The 26,023-nt window shown below is 43.0% G+C and overlaps 2 protein-coding genes across 4 annotated transcripts in view; one reads left to right on the top strand and one right to left on the bottom strand.

Annotated features, from left to right (window-relative positions):
* Window positions 1-26,023, bottom strand: part of LOC139560089 (guanine nucleotide-binding protein G(olf) subunit alpha) — a 144,637-nt gene that overhangs the window by 8,724 nt on the left and 109,890 nt on the right. For all 3 annotated transcript variants that reach the window (XR_011671864.1, XM_071376591.1, XM_071376592.1), the window contains exons 6-9: window positions 6,187-6,315; window positions 3,011-3,069; window positions 2,473-2,593; window positions 874-1,004 (exon numbers count right to left, since the gene is read on the bottom strand). Coding sequence is in view for 2 of the 3 variants with exons in the window: in XM_071376591.1 (XP_071232692.1) it covers window positions 874-1,004; window positions 2,473-2,593; window positions 3,011-3,069; window positions 6,187-6,315 (440 nt within the window). In the remaining variant the exon portion in view is untranslated. The remainder of the gene's footprint in view (window positions 1-873; window positions 1,005-2,472; window positions 2,594-3,010; window positions 3,070-6,186; window positions 6,316-26,023) is intronic.
* On the top strand, window positions 8,382-10,943 carry LOC139560076 (general transcription factor II-I repeat domain-containing protein 2B-like). The gene is made up of 2 exons (XM_071376570.1): window positions 8,382-10,323; window positions 10,451-10,943. The coding sequence occupies exons 1-2, from the start codon at window positions 8,507-8,509 to the stop codon at window positions 10,455-10,457; spliced, it is 1,824 nt and encodes a 607-aa protein (XP_071232671.1). The 5' UTR covers window positions 8,382-8,506; the 3' UTR covers window positions 10,458-10,943.

Below are 26,023 nucleotides of genomic sequence, written 5' to 3'. Positions count from 1 at the left end.
GTAGGCTGTCTACCTTCATGTGGTATGGTGTAGTACTGTAGGCTGCCTACCTTCATGTGGTATGGTGTAGTACTGTAGACTGCCTACCTTCATGTGGTATGGTGTAGTACTGTAGACTGTCTACCTTCATGTGGTATGGTCTAGTACTGTAGACTGCCTACCTTCATGTGGTATGGTGTAGTACTGTAGGCTGCCTACCTTCATGTGGTATGGTGTAGTACTGTAGACTGCCTACCTTCATGTGGTATGGTGTAGTACTGTAGACTGCCTACCTTCATGTGGTATGGTGTAGTACTGTAGACTGCCTACCTTCATGTGGTATGGTGTAGTACTGTAGGCTGCCTACCTTCATGTGGTATGGTGTAGTACTGTAGACTGCCTACCTTCATGTGGTATGGTGTAGTACTGTAGACTGCCTACCTTCATGTGGTATGGTGTAGTACTGTAGACTGCCTACCTTCATGTGGTATGGTGTAGTACTGCCTACCTTCATGTGGTATGGTGTAGTACTGCCTACCTTCATGTGGTATGGTGTAGTACTGTCTACCTTCATGTGGTATGGTGTAGTAGTGTAGGCTGCCTACCTTCATGTGGTATGGTGTAGTACTGTAGACTGCCTACCTTCATGTGGTATGGTGTAGTACTGTAGACTGCCTACATTCATGTGGTATGGTGTAGTACTGTAGACTGCCTACTTTCATGTGGTATGGTGTAGTACTGCCTACCTTCATGTGGTATGGTGTAGTACTGTAGACTGCCTACCTTCATGTGGTATGGTGTAGTACTGTAGACTGCCTACCTTCATGTGGTATGGTGTAGTACTGTAGGCTGCCTACCTTCATGTGGTATGGTGTAGTACTGTAGACTGCCTACCTTCATGTGGTATGGTGTAGCGAGAATATTCAGGGAAGTAGTCTTCAATTTTGGATTTCCCAGCTAATACTTTCTCAGCCAACATGTCCTGCTTGTTCAGAAATAATATGACCGATATGGTGCGTAACCACCTGGAAATAAACACACAGAACAGCATTAGAAATGGCACAGTGTGGTTGAGCATGGCAACCTGTCTATCTAATCGTATTCACACAACGCCGGGATAGCGGCTTCACTTCCTGGAACCGTCCATAGGTGACAAACGCATATATCACCTTGGACGAAAGTGTCTGATAAACAGCATATATTATTATATACAGTGCCTTTGCAAAAGTATTCACCCCCCCAGGCTGTTTTTCCTACTTAGTTGCATTACAACCTGTAATTTAAATTTAAAATAGTCCAAATTGGTGAAGTGAAATTTAAAAAATAACTTGTTTCAAAAAATAAATGAAAAAACTGAAAAGTGGTGCGTGCGTATGTATTCACTCCCTTTGCTATGAAGCCCCTAAATAAAATCTGGTGCAACCAATTACCTTCAGAAGTCACATAATTAGTTAAATAAAGTCCACATGTGTGTAATCTAAGTGTCACATGATCTGTCACATGATCTCAGTATATATACGCCTGTTCTGAAAGGCCCCAGAGTCTGCAACACCGCTAAGCAAGCAGCACCATGAAGACCAAGGAGCTCTCCAAACAGGTCAGGGACAAAGTTGTGGAGAAGTACAGATCAGGGTTGGGTTATAAAAGATTATCAGAAACTTTGAACATCCTACGGAGCACCATTAAATCCATTATTACAAAATGGAAAGAATATGGCGCCACAGCAAACCTGCCAAGAGAGGGCCGCCCACCAAAACTCACGGACCAGGCAAGGAGGGCATTAATCAGAGGGGCAACAAAGAGACCAAAGATAACCCTGAAGGAGCTGGGGGGGTGAATAGTTATGCACGCTCAAGATCTCCAGTTTTTTTGTCTTGTTTGTTTCACAATAAAAAATATGTTGTGTAAATCAAATGTTACAACCCCCCCCCCCCCTTAAAATCCATTTTAATTCCAGGTTGTAAGGCAACAAAATAGGGGAAATGCCAAGTGGGGTGAATACTTTCGCAAGCCACTGTATTATAGCTCTAGTATAAAGATTTAACTAATCAACAGTAACTTTCCGTTATTCTGTAGATTCTGAATTGTTCTGCATGGATGAAGTTTTGGTCTGACTGTTAAATCAAAAGGGGGAAATCTTGTACACTATAGATCTTTTTAAATTTACAATTTATTTAACTAGGCAAGTCAGTTAAGAACAAATTCTTATTTACAATGACGACCTACCAGGGAACAGTGGGTTAACTACCTTGTTCAGGGGACAGATTTGTACGACAGATCAGCTCGGGGATTTGATCTTGCAACCTTTCGGTTACTAGTCCAACGCTCGAACCACTAGGCTACGCCGCCGCCCTAGAATCACACACACAGAGTCCAGAACTTCCTCCTTCTACACTTAATATGACTGCTGGTCCGGTCCACCCCATCGCAAAATGGTGGCTGAAATGGGACTGTTTCACTCTAGTGATTGTTGTTCTACGACACATTACAGACCTGTTATTCCAGATACTGCGGAAGAGATCCAGGGCTTCCCGTAGCCTGTTGGTGTTGTTGTCCTCTCTTATGACCATGTTGTAGCTGCTGCTGGCAACCACAAAGATGATAGCAGTCACATCTAGACAGAGAACGAGAGGAGAGGAGGAGAAAGTTTAGATGATAGCAGTCACTTCTAGACAGAGAACGAGAGGAGAGGAGGAGAAAGTTTAGATGATAGCAGTCACTTCTAGACAGAGAACGAGAGGAGAGATGGAGAAAGTTTAGATGATAGCAGTCACTTCTAGAGGAGGGGAGAGAGACAGAGAGAGAGAGAGAGAGCGACAGAGAGAGAGAGAGAGAGAGAGACAGAGAGAGAGAGAGAGAGAGAGAGAGAGAGAGAGAGAGAGAGAGAGAGAGAGAGAGAGAGAGAGAAAGAGAAAGAGAGAGAGAGAGAGAGAAAAAGAAAGAGACAGAGAGCGAGAGAGGTTAGAAGATCACACACACCAACTGTCTGATCAGGTCACTTTCCTAGTTAGAGACAAAATATTCAACTCACCATTGAAGCATTGGATCCATTTTCTCCTCTCATCTCTCTGGCCACCTACATCAAACATACTGAGAGAGGAGAGAGAGAGAGGGGTTACAACTGCATCATGTAACACTGGCTGACTGACTGCTGACTAGCTGGGTGGGGGACTGACTGACTGGCTGGCTGGGGGACTGACTGACTGGCTGGCTGGGTGGACTGACTGACTGGCTGGGGGGGGACTGACTGGCTGGCTGGCTGGGGGACTGACTGCTGACTAGCTGGGTGACTGACTGCTGACTTGACTGCTGGCTGGCTGGGGGACTGACTGACTGGCTATTTGATCGGCTGGCAGGCCGGGACATTGGAGCCCTCCTGTGGACACTAACGGTAATGCCCTCTATGAGCAGAGACCTGGAGCCCTATGTATCAAGCCAGTGGTTTTCAAAAACCTCTCCTCTGGGATCCCCAGACGCTTCACAAATTTGGTTGTATCCCTGAACCAGCTAGCCTGATTACCCTAGTCACGGGGTGACAGCTAGCCTGATTACCCTAGTCACAGGGTGACAGCTATCCTGATTACCCTAGTCACGGGGTGACAGCTAGCCTGATTACCCTAGTCGCGGGGAGACAGCTAGCCTGATTACCCTAGTCACGGGGAGACAGCTAGCCTTATTACCCTAGTCACAGGGTGACAGCTAGCCTGATTACCCTAGTCACAGGGTGACAGCTAGCCTGATTACCCTAGTCGCGGGGTGACAGCTAGCCTTATTACCCTAGTCACGGGGTGACAGCTAGCCTGATTACCCTAGTCACGGGGTGACAGCTAGCCTTATTACCCTAGTCACGGGGTGACAGCTAGCCTGATTACCCTAGTCACGGGGAGACAGCTAGCCTGATTACCCTAGTCACGGGGTGACAGCTAGCCTGATTACCCTAGTCACGGGGAGACAGCTAGCCTGATTACCCTAGTCACGGGGAGACAGCTAGCCTGATTACCCTAGTCACGGGGTGACAGCTAGCCTTATTACCCTAGTCACAGGGTGACAGCTAGCCTGATTACCCTAGTCACGGGGTGACAGCTAGCCTGATTACCCTAGTCACGGGGAGACAGCTAGCCTGATTACCCTAGTCACGGGGAGACAGCTAGCCTGATTACCCTAGTCACGGGGTGACAGCTAGCCTGATTACCCTAGTCACGGGGTGACAGCTAGCCTGATTACCCTAGTCACGGGGTGACAGCTAGCCTGATTACCCTAGTCACGGGGTGACAGCTAGCCTGATTACCCTAGTCACGGGGTGACAGCTAGCCTGATTACCCTAGTCACGGGGTGACAGCTAGCCTGATTACCCTAGTCACAGGGTGACAGCTAGCCTGATTACCCTAGTCACAGGGTGACAGCTTATTTATTATGATCTAGGATCAGGTCCCCCCCCCCTGTCCATCTAGTCTTATTTATTATGATCTAGGATCAGGTCCCCCCCCTGTCCATCTAGTCTTATGTATTATGATCTAGGATCAGGTCCCCCCCCCCTGTCCATCTAGTCTTATTTATTATGATCTAGGATCAGGTCCCCCCCCCTGTCCATCTAGTCTTATTTATTATGATCTAGGATCAGGTCCCCCCCTGTCCATCTAGTCTTATTTATTATGATCTAGGATCAGGTCCCCCCCTGTCCATCTAGTCTTATGTATTATGATCTAGGATCAGGTCCCCCTGCCCATCTAGTCTTATTTATTATGATCTAGGATCAGGTCCCCGACTGTCCATCCAGTCTTATTTATTATGATCTGGGATCAGGTCCCCCCTGTCCATCTAGTCTTATTTATTATGATCTAGGATCAGGTCCCCCTGTCCATCTAGTCTTATTTATTATGATCTAGGATCAGGTCCCCCCCTGTCCATCTAGTCTTATTTATTATGATCTAGGATCAGGTCCCCTCTCTGTCCAGCTAGTCTTATTTATTATGATCTAGGATCAGGCCCCCCTGTCTATCTAATCGTATTTATTATGATCTAGGATCAGGTCCCCCCTGTCCATCTAGTCTTATTTATTATGATCTAGGATCAGGTCCCCCCCTGTCCATCTAGTCTTATTTATTATGATCTAGGATCAGGTCCCCCCCTGTCCATCTAGTCTTATTTATTATGATCTAGGATCAGGTCCCCCCCTGTCCATCTAGTCTTATTTATTATGATCTAGGATCAGGTCCATCTAGTCTTATTTATTATGATCTAACAGGGGAAACTAGATCAACACTCCTAGTCTGAGACGCTTTGTGAATATGGGCCCCGAGTCCTATCTAAAATCTGCTCGAGCTCAGTTTCAGTCTCTCTCTTCCTCATGTGATCCACCAGTTAGCATACGAGAGGGAGAGACAGAGAGACAGAAAGACACTGAGAGACAGACAAAATATAAAACAATTAGAGAGTGCCATTTCCCCAAAAGTGAAACCCCTATTCAAGGTTTCAAAGACCTCTCTGATCAGGCTACCCGTCCTGTTGGGGGAGGACGCAGAGAGCTGTGGGTTGGCACAGCACTACATTGCTGCCTGCCATAAGATGAGGGACAGTGTCTGACAGACCAATCAACCTGCACATGTACTCTACTGTATGCTTATTGTTATTGTTCAATGTGTTGGTTATTTTGACCCTTGGTTATTGTTGTTACTGTTGTCCCATTCACAATTTTGATTCTTATTATTTTCATATTGTAAATATCCACAGTAAGCTTTGGCAATATGTACATTGTTACGTCATGCCAATAAAGAAAATTGAATTGAATTTTTTTTGAATTGACAGAGAGACAGACAGACACAGAGAGAGACACACGGAGAGAGAGAGAGAGACAGAGAAACACAGAGACAGAGAGACAAGGAGAGTCAGAGAGAGAGGGGCATGTTGAGACAGAGAGAGACACGGAGAGAGACAGACACGGCGAGACAGAGACACGGAGAGAGAGAGAGAGAGAGAGAGAGAGAGAGAGAGAGAGAGACAGAGAGACAGAGAGACAGACACGGCGAGAGACAGACACGGCGAGACAGAGAGACACAGAGAGACACGGAGAGAGAGACAGAGCGAGAGAGACGGAGAGAGTGACACAGAGAGAGAGAAAGACAGACACGGAGAGAAAGACAGACACGGAGAGAGAGACAGACACGGCGAGACAGAGAGAGAGAGTCAGAGAGAGTAAAATATACTCACTGAAAGTTGACTTTGTCCACTTGGAATCGCGTCTCGAATATCCCTGAAGTTAACACTCTGCATCGTAGCAGGTCCTGGTCTGTGGGAGTGTAGTCTCCTTGTCTTACTGAGTCAATTCTGTCCAGGAAACTGCAGAGACACACACACACACACACACCATTATCATTCACCTCATTCCATATAACAACTATCCTTCACCTCATTCCGTATAACACAACTATCCTTCACCTCATTCCGTATAACACAACTATCCTTCACCTCATTCCGTATAACACAACTATCCTTCACGTCATTCCATATAACAACTATCCTTCACGTCATTCCATATAACAACTATCCTTCACGTCATTCCATATAACAACTATCCTTCACGTCATTCCATATAACAACTATCCTTCACGTCATTCCATATAACAACTATCCTTCACGTCATTCCATATAACAACTATCCTTCACGTCATTCCATATAACAACTATCCTTCACGTCATTCCATATAACAACTATCCTTCACGTCATTCCATATAACAACTATCCTTCACGTCATTCCATATAACTACTATCCTTCACGTCATTCCGTATAACAACTATCCTTCACGTCATTCCATATAACAACTATCCTTCACGTCATTCCGTATAACAACTATCCTTCACCTCATTCCGTATAACACAACTATCCTTCACGTCATTCCATATAACAACTATCCTTCACCTCATTCCATATAACTACTATCCTTCACGTCATTCCATATAACAACTATCCTTCACGTCATTCCATATAACAACTATCCTTCACGTCATTCCATATAACAACTATCCTTCACGTCATTCCATATAACAACTATCCTTCACGTCATTCCATATAACTACTATCCTTCACGTCATTCCATATAACAACTATCCTTCACGTCATTCCATATAACAACTATCCTTCACGTCATTCCATATAACAACTATCCTTCACGTCATTCCATATAACAACTATCCTTCACGTCATTCCATATAACTACTATCCTTCACGTCATTCCATATAACAACTATCCTTCACGTCATTCCATATAACAACTATCCTTCACGTCATTCCATATAACTACTATCCTTCACGTCATTCCGTATAACAACTATCCTTCACCTCATTCCATATAACACAACTATCCTTCACGTCATTCCGTATAACAACTATCCTTCACCTCATTCCATATAACTACTATCCTTCACGTCATTCCATATAACAACTATTCTTCACCTCATTCCATATAAACCACAACAGTCATTTCAACAGAGGTATCACATTGTTCTGCAAGGTTTATAGGGACCAGCGTCACATCTGGTTTATAGGGACCAGCGTCTCATCTGGTTTATAGGGACCAGCATCTCATCTGGTTTATAGGGACCAGCATCACATCTGGTTTATAGGGACCGGCGTCTCATCTGGTTTATAGGGACCAGCGTCACATCTGGTTTATAGGGACCAGCATCACATCTGGTTTATAGGGACCAGCGTCACATCTGGTTTATAGGGACCAGCATCACATCTGGTTTATAGGGACCAGCGTCTCACCTGGTTTATAGGGACCAGCGTCTCATCTGGTTTATAGGGACCGGCGTCACATCTGGTTTATAGGGACCGGCGTCACATCTGGTTTATAGGGACCAGCATCACATCTGGTTTATAGGGACCAGCATCACATCTGGTTTATAGGAACCAGCATCTCATCTGGTTTATAGGGAACAGCGTCACATCTGGTTTATAGGGAACAGCGTCACATCTGGTTTATAGGGAACAGCGTCAGTTAAACTGCAGTACTGAAGTAAGCAGTGGAATCAGTGTTTCTAGACCAGAACCCTGGACTCTTGTGTCTGGGTGGCTAAAGCAGGGCTGTGTCGGTACCGGTCGTTGCCACCAGAGGGCAGACCTGCTCAGCCTGTAGGGTTATTTCTGTCTGTCTAGATGGGGTGATTACATAAAATGGTTATTGTGGATGGAGGTTAGATGTTACTGATCTTACTGCTGATGTAGTACGTCTCTGTGTGTCTCACAGAGTTTCCATTATAGATCATAATGAATATATGGACAGGGGGTACCTGATCCTAGATCACATGTGTCAAACTCAAGGCCCGCGGGCCAGATGTGGCCCGCCAGGTCATTTTATGTGGCCCGCGAGAGCTTAAAAGTTTTGAGTGTCTAAAAATAAATACCAAAAAATAAATTAAGAGCGTGCTTTGACCAAAAACTACATTCCCACAATGCCTTTCGACTACGCTAGCCACGGCAGTGTCCATGCCAACGAGTGGAATTGAGATATAAATAATGATCCCAAAATGTCCAGAAAGAGAAAAGTTGATGCAGACGGAAGACTGTTTCAAGAAAGATGGGAAGGCGAATACTTGTTTGCGCTTCAAGGAGAAAGACCGGTATGTCTTTTGTGTTACGAGGCGGTGTCGGTTGTCAAAGAGTACAATCTGCGTCGACATTTTGACACCAAACACGGAGCTAAGTACGCTAAAGCTAGCCTTCAAGAAAAGCAACAAATTGCCCAAGAATTAAAAGGCAAACTGCGGTCGCAGCAGAGTTTGTTCATGAAATCCACAGCCAAAAACGAGGCCGCGGTGAAAGCTAGCTTCATTGTGGCTGAAGAAATCGCCCACGCTTCCAAGTCTTTTTCAGAGGGAGCGTTTTTGAAGCAGTGCATGCTGAAGGTCTGTGAGCAGGTGTGTCCCGACCAGTTACAGACTTTTAAAAATGTCAGTTTATCAAGAAACACCATCGTCGACCGAGTGAAGGAACTAGCAGAAAATCTTACAACACAGCTGGCCGAGGAGACACGCAGCTACACAGCTTTTTCATTAGCTGTTGATGAAAGCACAGATAACACGGACACAGCGCAGTTATCAATTTTTATTAGAGGCGTAAAGTCGGACCTCTCTATCACTGAGGAGCTGTTGGATGTGGCTGCAATGCATGGGACCACGACGGGACAGAACATTTTTGATGCGGTAGAGAAGTCCGTAAGTAAAAATGCATTGCAGTGGGAAAACTTGGTAGGATTAACTACAGACGGTGCACCGGCAATGTGTGGAGGAAAAGTGGGCTTGGTTGGACTAATGAAGGGGAAAATGCAAAAAATGAACTGTCACACGCCTTTGATAACGTATCATTGCATTATCCATCAAGAAGCTTTGTGTGGGAAGGTGCTGGGGATGGAGGACATTGTGACCACAGTCATGAAAACAGTGAACTTCATTCGGGCGCGTGGCCTGAATCACCGTCAGTTCCAGCAGTTTTTGCTGGAGATGGGCTCGGAACACGGGGATGTGCTGTACCATACAGAAGTGCGGTGGCTGAGTAGGAGCAAAGTCCTCAAGCGATTTTTCGAGCTCAGGAAAGACATTGCTCTTTTTATGCAGAGTAAAGGAAAACTCATGTCTGAACTATCAGATCCAAAGTGGATGTGTGACTTTGCTGTGTTGTGTGACATAACCGACCATCTCGCCCAGCTGAATCAGAAGCTGCAGGGACGCAAACAAGTCATCACGCAGATGTCCGACACGATCACGGCTTTCCAGCGTAAATTGGACTTATGGATGTGGCAAGTGAAACAGGACAATCTTGTTCACTTTCCTGTTTGTCAGAGCATGTCAGCCTCATTTCCCGAGACTTTTTCATGTGCTCAGTTGGCTACCAAACTGAGCTGGTTAAAGACTGAGTTTGATCGGCGCTTCTCTGACTTCAGAGCACAACAGTCTGGCTTTGACATCTTTGCCAATCCTTTCACCACCGATGTCTGCACTGCACCCCAACACCTTCAGATGGAGCTAATTGAGCTTCAAAGCGACAGTGGCCTGAGAGCAAAGTTTCAGGATGCTACAATCCAGGACTTTTACCGTCTGCTGCCTCCTGGTTTGATGCCACAGCTTCGACTTCATGCTGCCCGTGTTCTGTCCATGTTTGGGAGCACCTATCTGTGCGAACAGTTTTTTTCCATAATGAATCTGAACAAAAACAAGCACAGATCACGCCTCACGGATGACAACCTCCATGCTGTTCTACGCATTGCCTCAGCACAGGACCTAAAACCAGACATTGACACACTGGTAACGGGAAAACGGTGTCAGACATCTGGTCAGAAAACACACAGGCAAGCATTTTTTTTTTAAACTTAATTAAAATATAATAAAATGTAATTCAACCAAGAAGAAGAACAGTTAAACTGTGTGCAATTTAATGATTGTGCTTGCATTTTGTTTTGTGTTTATCATTTTCAGAACATGATCAATCGATAGTAGAGAGAGAATCCACTTGGTGTGTTCAAGGACAGGCAGCATCTCCTCATCAAAGACTAACCGAAAAACTTGACCAATATAGTTGTGAACTGAGTCAACCTTTATTTTGGTATTTTTAGTTGATTACATATTATTTATGTGTAGCTGCTGTAGTAATTATTTAATGTTTGCAGGTTTATGTGTGTATGCAGACAAATTGTTGTCATCAAACCATCAGTTGGGTGCACGGCTGTGTGCAGCCTTTTTTTGTAAAATGCTACATGTGTCATACATGTTCTTTGCAGCTAAGTTTTATGTTATTTTTCTTTATTCACTTGGACAGTTTGATCCTTCATTAATGGAGTTATGTGGGTTTTCATAAGCTGACAAAATTTAAAAGGATTTATGTTAGAGCTACAAGCAAACATATATTTTCTATGCAACTGTAATTGTCACTTGAATAAGTTATAATAAATAATGAGTTATTTAACATTAAGGAGGAGTTACATTTATTTTACATTACATTCGATTACATTTATAAGTTACATCTGGCCCTTTGAGGACAGCCATTATGCTGATGTGGCCCTCGGTGAAAATGAGTTTGACACCCCTGATCAACCCAGAGCTGTGGATAATGAAGACCTGATCCTAGATCAGCCCAGTGCAATGGATAATGAAAACCTGATCCTAGATCAGCCCAGAGCTGTGGATAATGAAGACCTGATCCTAGATCAGCCCAGATCAGTGGATAATGAAGACCTGATCCTAGAACAGCCCAGTGCAATGGATAATGAAGACCTGATCCTAGATCAGCCCAGATCAGTGGATAATGAAGACCTGATCCTAGATCAGCCCAGAGCTGTGGATAATGAAGACCTGATCCTAGATCAGCCCAGAGCTGTGGATAATGAAGACCTGATCCTAGATCAGTACAGAGCTGTGGATAATGAAGACCTGATCCTAGATCAGTACAGAGCTGTGGATAATGAAGACCTGATCCTAGATCAGTACAGAGCTGTGGATAATGAAGACCTGATCCTAGATCAGTACAGAGCTGTGGATAATGAAGACCTGATCCTAGATCAGCACAGAGCTGTGGATAATGAAGACCTGATCCTAGATCAGTACAGAGCTGTGGATAATGAAGACCTGATCCTAGATCAGTACAGAGCTGTGGATAATGAAGACCTGATCCTAGATCAGTACAGAGCTGTGGATAATGAAGACCTGATCCTAGATCAGTACAGAGCTGTGGATAATGAAGACCTGATCCTAGTTCAGCACAACTACTATGAGATGCTTTATGAATACAGGCCCAGCAAGAAAAACCCTTCTACTGATGTAGTGTGTAGTGTGTAGATATAGACCAGACCCTGTCCTACTATAGATATAGACCAGACCTACTATAGATATAGACCAGACCTACTATAGATATAGACCAGACCTACTATAGATATAGACCAGACCTACTATAGATATAGACCAGACCCTGTCCTACTATAGATATAGACCAGACCTACTATAGATATAGACCAGACCCTGTCCTACTATAGATATAGACCAGACCTACTATAGATATAGACCAGACCTACTATAGATATAGACCAGACCTACTATAGATATAGACCAGACCTACTATGTCCTACTATAGATATAGACCAGACCCTGTCCTACTATAGATATAGACCAGACCTACTATAGATATAGACCAGACCTACTATAGATATAGACCAGACCTACTATAGATATAGACCAGACCCTTACCAACTATAGATATAGACCTGACCTACTATAGATATAGACCAGACCTACTATAGATATAGACCAGACCTACTATAGATATAGACCAGACCTACTATGTCCTACTATAGATATAGACCAGACCTACTATAGATATAGACCAGACCTACTATAGATATAGACCAGACCTACTATGTCCTACTATAGATATAGACCAGACCCTTACCAACTATAGATATAGACCTGACCTACTATAGATATAGACCAGACCTACTATAGATATAGACCAGACCTACTATAGATATAGACCAGACCTACTATAGATATAGACCAGACCTACTATAGATATAGACCTGACCTACTATAGATATAGACCAGACCCTGTCCTACTATAGATATAGACCAGACCCTGTCCTACTATAGATATAGACCAGACCTACTATAGATATAGACCAGACCTACTATAGATATAGACCAGACCTACTATAGATATAGACCTGACCTACTATAGATATAGACCAGACCTACTATAGATATAGACCAGACCTACTATAGATATAGACCTGACCTACTATAGATATAGACCAGACCCTGTCCTACTATAGATATAGACCAGACCAACTATAGATATAGACCAGACCTACTATAGATATAGACCAGACCTACTATAGATATAGACCAGACCTACTATAGATATAGACCAGACCTACTATAGATATAGACCAGACCCTGTCCTACTATAGATATAGACCAGACCAACTATAGATATAGACCAGACCTACTATAGATATAGACCAGACCTACTATAGATATAGACCAGACCCTGTCCTACTATAGATATAGACCAGACCTACTATAGATATAGACCAGACCCTGTCCTACTATAGATATAGACCAGACCTACTATAGATATAGACCAGACCTACTATAGATATAGACCAGACCTACTATAGATATAGACCAGACCTACTATAGATATAGACCAGACCCTGTCCTACTATAGATATAGACCAGACCTACTATAGATATAGACCAGACCTACTATAGATATAGACCAGACCTACTATAGATATAGACCAGACCTACTATAGATATAGACCAGACCCTGTCCTACTATAGATATAGACCAGACCTACTATAGATATAGACCAGACCTACTATAGATATAGACCAGACCTACTATAGATATAGACCAGACCTACTATAGATATAGACCAGACCTACTATAGATATAGACCAGACCTACTATAGATATAGACCAGACCTACTATAGATATAGACCAGACCTACTATAGATATAGACCAGACCTACTATAGATATAGACCAGACCTACTATAGATATAGACCAGACCCTGTCCTACTATAGATATAGACCAGACCTACTATAGATATAGACCAGACCTACTATAGATATAGACCAGACCTACTATAGATATAGACCAGACCTACTATAGATATAGACCAGACCTACTATAGATATAGACCAGACCCTGACCTACTATAGATATAGACCAGACCTACTATAGATATAGACCTGACCTACTATAGATATAGACCAGACCTACTATAGATATAGACCAGACCTACTATAGATATAGACCAGACCCAGACCTACTATAGATATAGACCAGACCCAGACCTACTATAGATATAGACCAGACCTACTATAGATATAGACCTGACCTACTATAGATATAGACCAGACCTACTATAGATATAGACCAGACCTACTATAGATATAGACCAGACCTACTATAGATATAGACCAGACCCTGACCTACTATAGATATAGACCAGACCTACTATAGATATAGACCTGACCTACTATAGATATAGACCAGACCTACTATAGATATAGACCAGACCTACTATAGATATAGACCAGACCTACTATAGATATAGACCAGACCTACTATAGATATAGACCAGACCTACTATAGATATAGACCAGACCTACTATAGATATAGACCAGACCCTTACCTACTATAGATATAGACCTGACCTACTATAGATATAGACCAGACCTACTATAGATATAGACCAGACCTACTATAGATATAGACCAGACCTACTATAGATATAGACCAGACCTACTATAGATATAGACCAGACCCTTACCAACTATAGATATAGACCTGACCTACTATAGATATAGACCAGACCTACTATAGATATAGACCAGACCCTGACCTACTATAGATATAGACCAGACCTACTATGTCCTACTATAGATATAGACCAGACCTACTATAGATATAGACCAGACCTACTATAGATATAGACCAGACCTACTATAGATATAGACCAGACCCTGACCTACTATAGATATAGACCAGACCTACTATAGATATAGACCAGACCTACTATAGATATAGACCAGACCTACTATAGATATAGACCAGACCTACTATAGATATAGACCAGACCCTGTCCTACTATAGATATAGACCAGACCTACTATAGATATAGACCAGACCTACTATAGATATAGACCAGACCTACTATAGATATAGACCAGACCTACTATAGATATAGACCAGACCTACTATAGATATAGACCAGACCTACTATAGATATAGACCAGACCTACTATAGATATAGACCAGACCTACTATAGATATAGACCAGACCTACTATAGATATAGACCAGACCTACTATAGATATAGACCAGACCTACTATAGATATAGACCAGACCTACTATAGATATAGACCAGACCTACTATAGATATAGACCAGACCTACTATAGATATAGACCAGACCTACTATAGATATAGACCAGACCTACTATAGATATAGACCAGACCTACTATAGATATAGACCAGACCCTGACCTACTATAGATATAGACCAGACCTACTATAGATATAGACCAGACCTACTATAGATATAGACCAGACCTACTATAGATATAGACCAGACCTACTATAGATATAGACCAAACCTACTATAGATATAGACCAGACCTACTATAGATATAGACCAAACCTACTATAGATATAGACCAGACCTACTATAGATATAGACCAAACCTACTATAGATATAGACCAGACCTACTATAGATATAGACCAGACCTACTATAGATATAGACCAGACCTACTATAGATATAGACCAGACCTACTATAGATATAGACCAAACCTACTATAGATATAGACCAGACCTACTATAGATATAGACCAAACCTACTATAGATATAGACCAGACCTACTATAGATATAGACCAGACCTACTATAGATATAGACCAGACCTACTATAGATATAGACCAGACCTACTATAGATATAGACCAGACCTACTATAGATATAGACCAGACCTACTATAGATATAGACCAGACCTACTATAGATATAGACCAGACCTACTATAGATATAGACCAGACCTACTATAGATATAGACCAGACCTACTATAGATATAGACCAGACCCTGTCCTACTATAGATATAGACCAGACCTACTATAGATATAGACCAGACCTACTATAGATATAGACCAGACCTACTATAGATATAGACCAGACCTACTATAGATATAGACCAGACCTACTATAGATATAGACCAGACCTACTATAGATATAGACCAGACCTACTATAGATATAGACCAGACCTACTATAGATATAGACCAGACCTACTATAGATATAGACCTGACCCAGACCTACTATAGATATAGACCAGACCTACTATAGATATAGACCAGACCTACTATAGATATAGACCAGACCTACTATAGATATAGACCAGACCTACTATAGATATAGACCAGACCTACTATAGATATAGACCAGACCTACTATAGATATAGACCAGACCCTGACCTACTATAGATATAGACCTGACCTACTATAGATATAGACCAGACCTACTATAGATATAGACCTGACCCAGACCTACTATAGATATAGACCAGACCTACTATAGATATAGACCAGACCTACTATAGATATAGACCAGACCTACTATAGATATAGACCTGACCCAGACCTACTATAGATATAGACCAGACCTACTATAGATATAGACCAGACCTACTATAGATATAGACCAGACCTACTATAGATATAGACCTGACCCAGACCTACTATAGATATAGACCAGACCTACTATAGATATAGACCAGACCTACTATAGATATAGACCAGACCTACTATAGATATAGACCAGACCTACTATAGATATAGACCAAACCTACTATAGATATAGACCAGACCTACTATGTCCTACTATAGATATAGACCAGACCTACTATAGATATAGACCAGACCTACTATAGATATAGACCAGACCTACTATAGATATAGACCAGACCTACTATAGATATAGACCAGACCTACTATAGATATAGACCAGACCTACTATAGATATAGACCAGACCTACTATAGATATAGACCAAACCTACTATAGATATAGACCAGACCTACTATGTCCTACTATAGATATAGACCAGACCTACTATAGATATAGACCAGACCTACTATAGATATAGACCAGACCTACTATAGATATAGACCAGACCCTGACCTACTATAGATATAGACCAGACCTACTATAGATATAGACCAGACCTACTATAGATATAGACCAGACCTACTATAGATATAGACCAAACCTACTATAGATATAGACCAGACCTACTATGTCCTACTATAGATATAGACCAGACCTACTATAGATATAGACCAGACCTACTATGTCCTACTATAGATATAGACCAGACATACTATAGATATAGACCAGACCTACTATGTCCTACTATAGATATAGACCAGACCCTGTCCTACTATAGATATAGACCAGACCTACTATAGATATAGACCAGACCTACTATAAATATAGACCAGACCTACTATAGATATAGACCAGACCTACTATAGATATAGACCAGACCTACTATAGATATAGACCAGACCTACTATAGATATAGACCAGACCTACTATGTCCTACTATAGATATAGACCAGACCCTGTCCTACTATAGATATAGACCAGACCTACTATAGATATAGACCAGACCTACTATAGATATAGACCAGACCTACTATAGATATAGACCAGACCTACTATAGATATAGACCAGACCTACTATAGATATAGACCAGACCTACTATAGATATAGACCAGACCCTGTCCTACTATAGATATAGACCAGACCTACTATAGATATAGACCAGACCTACTATAGATATAGACCAGACCTACTATGTCCTACTATAGATATAGACCAGACCTACTATAGATATAGACCAGACCCTGTCCTACTATAGATATAGACCAGACCTACTATAGATATAGACCAGACCTACTATAGATATAGACCAGACCTACTATGTCCTACTATAGATATAGACCAGACCTACTATAGATATAGACCAGACCTACTATGTCCTACTATAGATATAGACCAGACCTACTATAGATATAGACCAGACCTACTATAGATATAGACCAGACCTACTATAGATATAGACCAGACCTACTATAGATTTAGACCAGACCTACTATGTCCTACTATAGATATAGTACTATAGACAGAGTTGGGGACATAAGGGACAACACAGAACACCACAGCAGACCACATTACAGGCAGTTTGTGCCCCTTCACAATGTGGGGTGCTTTAAATGGAAACCTGGCACCATCCCAACAGTGAAGCATGGCGGTGGCAGCATCATGCTGTGGGGATGTTTTTCAGCAACAGTGACTGGGAGACTAGTCAGGATCGAGGGAAAGATAAATGGAGCAAAGTAGAGAGATCCTTGATGAAAACCTGCTCCAGAGGGCTCAGGACCTCAGACTGGGACGAAGGTTCACCTTCCAATAGGACAACGACCCTAAGCACACAGCCAAGACAACGCAGGAGTGGCTTCGGGACAAGACTCTGAATATCTTTGAGTGGCGCACCCAGAGCCCGAACTTGAACCCGATCGAACATCTCTGGAGAGACCTGAAAATAGCTGTGCAGCAACGCTCCCCATCCAACCTGACAGAGCTTGAGAGGATCTGCAGAGAAACTCCCCAAATACAGGTGTGCCAAGCTTGTAGCGTCATACCCAAGAAGACTTGAGGCTGTAATCGCTGCCAAAGTTGCTTCAACAAAGTACTGAGTAAAGGGTCTGAATACTTATGTAAATGTGATATCAGTTTTTGTTGTTTTTATACATTTGCTAAAATGTATAAACATGTTTTTGCCGTGTCATTTTGGGATTTTGTGTGTAGACTGAAGAGGGATAAAAAAACTATTTAATCCATTTTAGAATAAGGCTGTAACTTAACAAAATGTGGAAAAAGTCAAGGTGTCTGAAAACTTTCTGAATGCACTGTATGAGAGAAAGAGTGCGAGAGAGCGCAACACAGAGAGAGAGCGAGAGAGAGAGCGAGCGAGAGAAAGAGAGAGAGCGAGCGAGAGAAAGAGAGAGAGCGAGCGAGAGAAAGAGAGCGAGCGAAAGAGAGAGAGCGAGCGAGCGAAAGAGAGAGAGCGAGCGAGAGAAAGAGAGAGAGCGAGCGAGAGAAAGAGAGAGAGCGAGCGCGAGACAGAGACAGAGAGCGAGCGCGAGACAGAGCGAGAGAGCGAGAGAGCGAGAGAGGCACACACAGGCACAAACGACCTGAGAGCACAGCAGGAAAGGGTGGCCACAGCACTGAAGGGAGTGATTGAAAAAGCTTCTTCTACTTTCCCCAACGCACAAGTGGTTATCTCCACCCTGCTACCACGAAACGACTTCCACCCTGCTACAATACAGCGGGTAAACGCAAGCATTTCCCGTGACTGTGCCTCAAAACCAAATGTTTTTCTGGCCCACCACTCCACCCTGGACTTGAACAGCCTCTATGACCAGGTCCACCTCTACAAGGCAGCAGTGCCCACCTTTGCCCGGACTCTAAAGGACATCGCTCTCAAACGCAGCCCCAACACTTCACACAGGAGCAACAGATCAATAGACACCCCACCCAGACCAGCGAGACACCCTCCAAGACCTCCAGGACCCCCCCCCTAGACCTACACACCCCCCCCACATCAACCATGCCCACACCCAATTTAGGCCCCCTCAGATCAGACCCATGCCACTCCTGCCCACCCCATGCACCCCACCCCCGCAAAGAGGGCATCAACATGGAAGTCACACATACGCCCAGGTAGTGAGCGGGCAAACTGGCCCAACCCCCACTCTTACACTCGCCCAAGCCAACGGCATGTACCAGATGCTCAGCAGGCTCTGCTCACACTTACTGGCCTGAGGCCAAACCCCGACCAACAACATTGGACACTTTATGGAACAAAAAGCCTTCACTATATCATCCTGGAATATCCAAGGTCTGAGGTCATCTGCCTTTGGCCTAAAGAGCAGGAACCCGGACTTCACCAAAGAAATCGGTAATGCAGACATTGTCATCCTGCAAGAAACATGGTATAGAGGAGACTGGTTGCCCTCTAGGTTACAGAGAGCTGGTAGTCCCATCCACCAAACTACCAGGTGTGAAACAGGGAAGGGACTCAGGGGGAATGCTAATTTGGTATAGAGCAGACCTAACTCACTCCATTAAATTAATCAAAACAGGAACATTTTACATTTGGCTAGAAATTCAAAAGGAAATTATCTTAACAGAGAAAAATGTCCTCCTGTGTGCTACCTATATCCCCCCACTAGAATCCCCATACTTTAATGAAGACAGCTTCTCCATCCTGGAGGGGGAAATCAATCATTTCCAGGCCCAGGGACATGTATTAGTCTGTGGCGACCTAAATGCCAGAACTGGACAGGAACCTGACACCCTCAGCACACAGGGGGACAAACACCTACCTGGAGGTGACAGCATTCCCTCCCCCATATGCCCACCTAGGCACAACTATGACAACATAACCAACAAAAACGGGTCACAACTCCTGCAGCTCTGTCGCACGCTGGGTATGTACATAGTCAATGGTAGGCTTCGAGGGGACTCCTATGGTAGGTACACCTATAGCTCATCTCTTGACAGTAGCACTGTAGACTACTTTATCACTGACCTCAACCCAGAGTCTCTCAGAGCGTTCACAGTCAGCCCACTGACACCCCTATCAGACCACAGCAAAATCACAGTCTACTTGAACAGAGCAATACTCAATCATGAGGCATCAAAGCCAAAGGAACTGAGTAACATTAAGAAATGCTATAGATGGAAGGAATGCCGTTTGGAAACCTACCAAAAAACAATTAGGCAACAGCAAATTCAATCCCTTTTAGACAACTTCCTGGGTAAAACGTTCCACTGCAATAGTGAAGGTGTAAACTTGGCAGTAGAAAATCTTAACAGTATATTTGACCTCTCAGCTTCCCTATCAAATCTAAAAATCTCAAATAGAAAACCGAAGAAAATGAACAACAATGACAAATGGTTTGATAAAGAATGTAAAAATCTAAGAAATAAATTGAGAAACCTGTCCAACCAAAAACATAGAGACCCGGAAAACCTGAGTCTACGCCTTCACTATGGTGAATCACTAAAACAATACAGAAATACACTACGGAAAAAGAAGGAACAGCACGTCAGAAATCAGCTCAATGTAATTGAAGAATCCATAGACTCTAACCAATTCTGGGAAAATTGGAAAACACTAAACAAACAACAACACGAAGAATTATCTATCCAAAATGGAGATGTATGGGTAAACCACTTCTCCAATCTTTTTGGCTCTATAACAAAGAATAAAGAGCAAAAACATATACATGATCAAATACAAATCCTAGAATCAACTATTAAAGACTACCAGAACCCACTGGATTCTCCAATTACCTTGAATGAGTTACAGGACAAAATAAAAACCCTCCAACCCAAAAAGGCCTGTGGTGTTGACAGTATCCTAAATTAAATGATAAAATATACAGATCACAAATTCCAATTGGCTATATTAAAACTCTTTAACATCGTCCTTAGCTCTGGCATCTTCCCCAATATTTGGAACCAAGGACTGATCACCCCAATCCACAAAAGTGGAGACAAATTTGACCCCAATAACTACCGTGGAATATGCGTCAACAGTAACCTTTGGAAAATACTCTGCATTATCATTAACAGCAGACTCGTACATTTCCTCAATGAAAACAATGTACTGAGCAAATGTCAAATTGGCTTTTTACCAAATTACCGTACAACAGACCATGTATTCACCCTACACACCCTAATTGACAACCAAACAAACCAAAACAAAGGCAAAGTCTTCTCATGCTTTGTTGATTTCAAAAAAGCCTTCGACTCAATTTGGCATGAGGGTCTGCTATACAAATTGATGGAAAGTGGTGTTGGGGGAAAAACATACGACATCATAAAATCCATGTACACAAACAACAAGTGTGCGGTTAAAATTGGCAAAAAACACACACATTTCTTCACACAGGGTCGTGGGGTGAGACAGGGATGCAGCTTAAGCCCCACCCTCTTCAACATATATATCAACGAATTGGCGCGGGCACTAGAACAGTCTGCAGCACCCGGTCTCACCCTACTAGAATCCGAAGTCAAATGTCTACTGTTTGCTGATGATCTGGTGCTTCTGTCACCAACCAAGGAGGGCCTACAGCAGCACCTAGATCTTCTGCACAGATTCTGTCAGACCTGGGCCCTGACAGTAAATCTCAGTAAGACCAAAATAATGGTGTTCCAAAAAAGGTCCAGTCGCCAGGACCACAAATTCCATCTAGACACCGTTGCCCTAGAGCACACAAAAAACTATACATACCTCGGCCTAAACATCAGCACCACAGGTAGCTTCCACAGAGCTGTGAACAATCTGAGAGACAAGGCAAGAAGGGCATTCTATGCCATCAAAAGGAACATAAATTTCAACATACCAATTAGGATCTGGCTAAAAATACTTGAATCAGTCATAGAGCCCATTGCCCTTTATGGTTGTGAGGTCTGGGGTCCGCTCACCAACCAAGATTTCACAAAATGGGACAAACACCAAATTGAGACTCTGCATGCAGAATTCTGCAAAAATATCCTCCGTGTACAACGTAGAACACCAAATAATGCATGCAGAGCAGAATTAGGCCGATACCCACTAATTATCAAAATCCAGAAAAGAGCCGTTAAATTCTACAACCACCTAAAAGGAAGCGATTCCCAAACCTTCCATAACAAAGCCATCACCTACAGAGAGATGAACCTGGAGAAGAGTCCCCTAAGCAAGCTGGTCCTGAGGCTCTGTTCACAAACACAAACACACCCCACAGAGCCCCAGGACAGCAGCACAATTAGACCCAACCAAATCATGAGAAAACAAAAAGATAATTACTTGACACATTGGAAAGAATTAACAAAAAAACAGAGCAAACTAGAATGCTATTTGGCCCTAAACAGAGAGTACACAGTGGCAGAATACCTGACCACTGTGACTGACCCAAACTTAAGGAAAGCTTTGACTATGTACAGACTCAGTGAGCATAGCCTTGCTATTGAGAAAGGCCGCCGTAGGCAGACATGGCTCTCAAGAGAAGACAGGCTATGTGCACACTGCCCACAAAATGAGGTGGAAACTGAGCTGCACTTCCTAACCTCCTGCCCAATGTATGACCATATTAGAGACACATATTTCCCTCAGATTACACAGATCCACAAAGAATTCGAAACCAAATCCAATTATGATAAACTCCCATATCTACTGGGTGAAATTCCACAGTGTGCCATCACAGCAGCAAGATTTGTGACCTGTTGCCACAAGAAAAGGGCAACCAGTGAAGAACAAACACCATTGTAAATACAACCCATATTTATGTTTATTTATTTTAACTTGTGTGCTTTAACCATTTGTACATTGCTACAACACTGTATATATATATAATATGACACTTGTAATGTCTTTATTGCTTTGAAGCTTCTGTATGTGTAATGTTTACTGTTAATTTGTATTGTTTATTTCACTTTTGTATATTATCTACCTCACTTGCTTTGGCAATGTTAACACATGTTTCCCATGCCAATAAAGCCCCTTGAATTGAATTGAATTGAATTGAGGGTAGGGCTAGAGGATGGAGAGAGAGAGAGAGGGTAGGGCTAGAGGATGGAGAGAAAGAGAGGGTAGGGCTAGAGGATGGAGAGAGAGAGAGGGTAGGGCTAGAGGATGGAGAGAGAGAGAGAGAGAGGGTAGGGCGAGAGGGGGGAGAGAGAGAGAGAGAGGGTAGGGCTAGAGGATGGAGAGAGAGAGAGAGAGAGTAGGGCTAGATGATGGAGAGAGAGAGAGAGAGGGTAGGGCTAGAGGATGGAGAGAGAGAGAGAGAGAGAGGGTAGGGCTAGAGGATGGAGAGAGAGAGAGAGAGGGTAGGGCTAGAGGATGGAGAGAGAGAGAGAGAGAGAGAGAGGGTAGGGCTAGAGGATGGAGAGAGAGAGAGAGAGGGTAGGGCTAGAGGATGGAGAGAGAGGGTAGGGCTAGAGGATGGAGAGAGAGAGAGGGGGTAGGGCTTAGGCAGGCCAGAGCAGAGCACGCTAGTTTAGGGTAGGATTCAGTACCGTCTGATGCCACAGCAGCGGGTCCAGTTCTATAACTGCAGTAGTTCCTGGTAGGAAAAAACACCAGACGGACAACATTCCTGTCCCGCTCCGCTCCCTCCCTCCCGCCCCGCTCCCTCCCTCCCTCCCGTCCCGTTCCATCCTATGGATAGTTATTAGCCAGTGGGCCCGGCGGCCAGGCATCCACATGTGTTCATGATAATTATCCTGACTGTTTAACAATAGAACACCATCTTTCATTAGCGGGACGCACAGCGCAGATCAATACTTTCCATATTTTAAGCGAGGCCAGTCTGTCTCTGTTGATAGTCTCATGGTCCAGCACTGGGCTAAGTTGGGACTCAGAGTACGGCCACATGCACACAATAATAATAATAATAAAATGATCATTATTACTACTAGCGTACTATATTACGTATTGGATTACTAAAAAATACACCTTCTACATTACTGTGTAGTTTAACAATAAAACGGTCTGATGACTCTGTATTCATATCCCGAAAGAAAGAAATTATCACTACATTTTAAAAGTTAGCAAAAATAGATACGATCTAACATGGACAGAACAATACCTGTTTATTTGTGGGGGGAAAATCACCCTGATTAACTCTTTAGTCATATCCCAGTTTACCCTGAGGAACTCTTTAGTCATATCTTTAGTCATATCCCAGTTTACCCTGACTAACTCTTTAGTCATACCCCAGTTAATTCTGTTTGTACAGCTTTCACAGTGCTACTGATAGTGGTGGTGCTTGGTTTGCACGTGCAAATTCAGAACACACAACATTCTATAATAGAATTGTGTTATTTGACGTGTCAAATTAAAAGCTTATTTAACGTGTCAAAATGTTATATGACGTGTATCTTTTTTGACACGCAAAGACCCAAACGGCGTTCAATGTGCTTCACCCTAGTCATTTGGTCATTTTCACCTCTTAATTTCACCTACTGTTCTAACTTGGTGGTGCACCAAAAGCCTACAACCTGTTTTAGAGAAATGTAATCATTGAATATTGTAAGAGCTTTCATTGTCTGTTTATATGCCCCCTTTATTTATCCTACAGTTCTGACTTGGTGTACAGGGAGAACACTGTAAGAATGGACCATGTTCTGAATTGTGTCGCTGTACATTTCAAACGTGCTGAACAAATAGTTATACTGACTACGTCCGTCCTAGCTCGCTCATGAATGTCTTAATCTGAATTACAGATTGCCTCTTATCTGCTCGTCGTTCCCTTATGCCATAGTTTGTACATCTCAATTGTCATTATAAACCACATTTGTTTAAACAAGTCGGCCATATCAGCTGAGCAAGTCAGCCATATCAGGCGGAAATCCTCAAACTTTTGGATTGAACTCTCCAACCAGACAGACAGAAAAAAAGGAGACAGACAGACAGACACTGTCCAGGTTTAAAAGCAGACATATCCATCACCAGCTGTGAGGGTCCATCTTAAAACATAGCAGTGAGAACGGACACGCTGCGAACACCTTCCTATAAATAGCACCTAACCCAGTGTAAACACAGGCCCCTGTTTTATCTCAGCCCTAACAATAGACTCTTTAGATGAGCACAGTCAGGCTCAGTTTGGAAGGGTGCAGAATAGTGGAGAGATGTAAAATTAGTAGCAAGAGAACTTTGTCGCCCTCCGGTTAATGTCTGATGACTACTACTAAAATACTGGTCCCAACTGAAGTCAATGTCTGATGCCTAAACATGGAGAGATGTCTCGGGAAGTTCTACAATCAAGTTTTGCAACAACCCAACTCTCCAGTCTCAAATAATAACCATCCGGGCCATGTCTGATAACCACCCGGGCCATGTCTGATAACCACCCGGGCCATGTCTGATAACCATATCCAGGTCTAGATAAGACTTTTATTTCAACGTTCACCCATAAACATCAACAACGAGTGAAAACAAATCAATTCCCCCCTCCCCCAGTTAGTAATTCAACCATAATTTCTAATCCCGTGTGGCTCTGTTGTTGAGCACGGGGCTTGTAACGCCAGGGTTGTGGGTTCGATTCCCACAGGGGGACAAGAACGAAAAATGTATCCACTCACTAGTGTAAGTCGCTCTTGAATAAGCGAGTCTGCTAAATTACACAAATGTAAAAAAGGGCTACACTAATTGACCTATTTAAAAATGTTAGCCAACGTGGCTAATTGAGTGACTGACAGGAAAAAGTGCAGATGCACAACCAAATTGCATCTAGAATATTCTAACTCTCAACAGTAAGTTGAGAAGTTCTGCAGGCTCGTACCTGACCTAGGTCCTCACAGCCTGTAGAATAGGGACGATGTAGCAGCGTCAGAACAATGATTCAGCAGGTAGAGGTGTACATG

The sequence above is a fragment of the Salvelinus alpinus genome, chromosome 30, assembly GCF_045679555.1.
Source record: "Salvelinus alpinus chromosome 30, SLU_Salpinus.1, whole genome shotgun sequence".
Lineage (NCBI taxonomy): Eukaryota > Metazoa > Chordata > Actinopteri > Salmoniformes > Salmonidae > Salvelinus > Salvelinus alpinus.
Note: the sequence above shows the minus strand (reverse complement) of the source record. Positions and strands in the feature narration are given on the sequence as shown.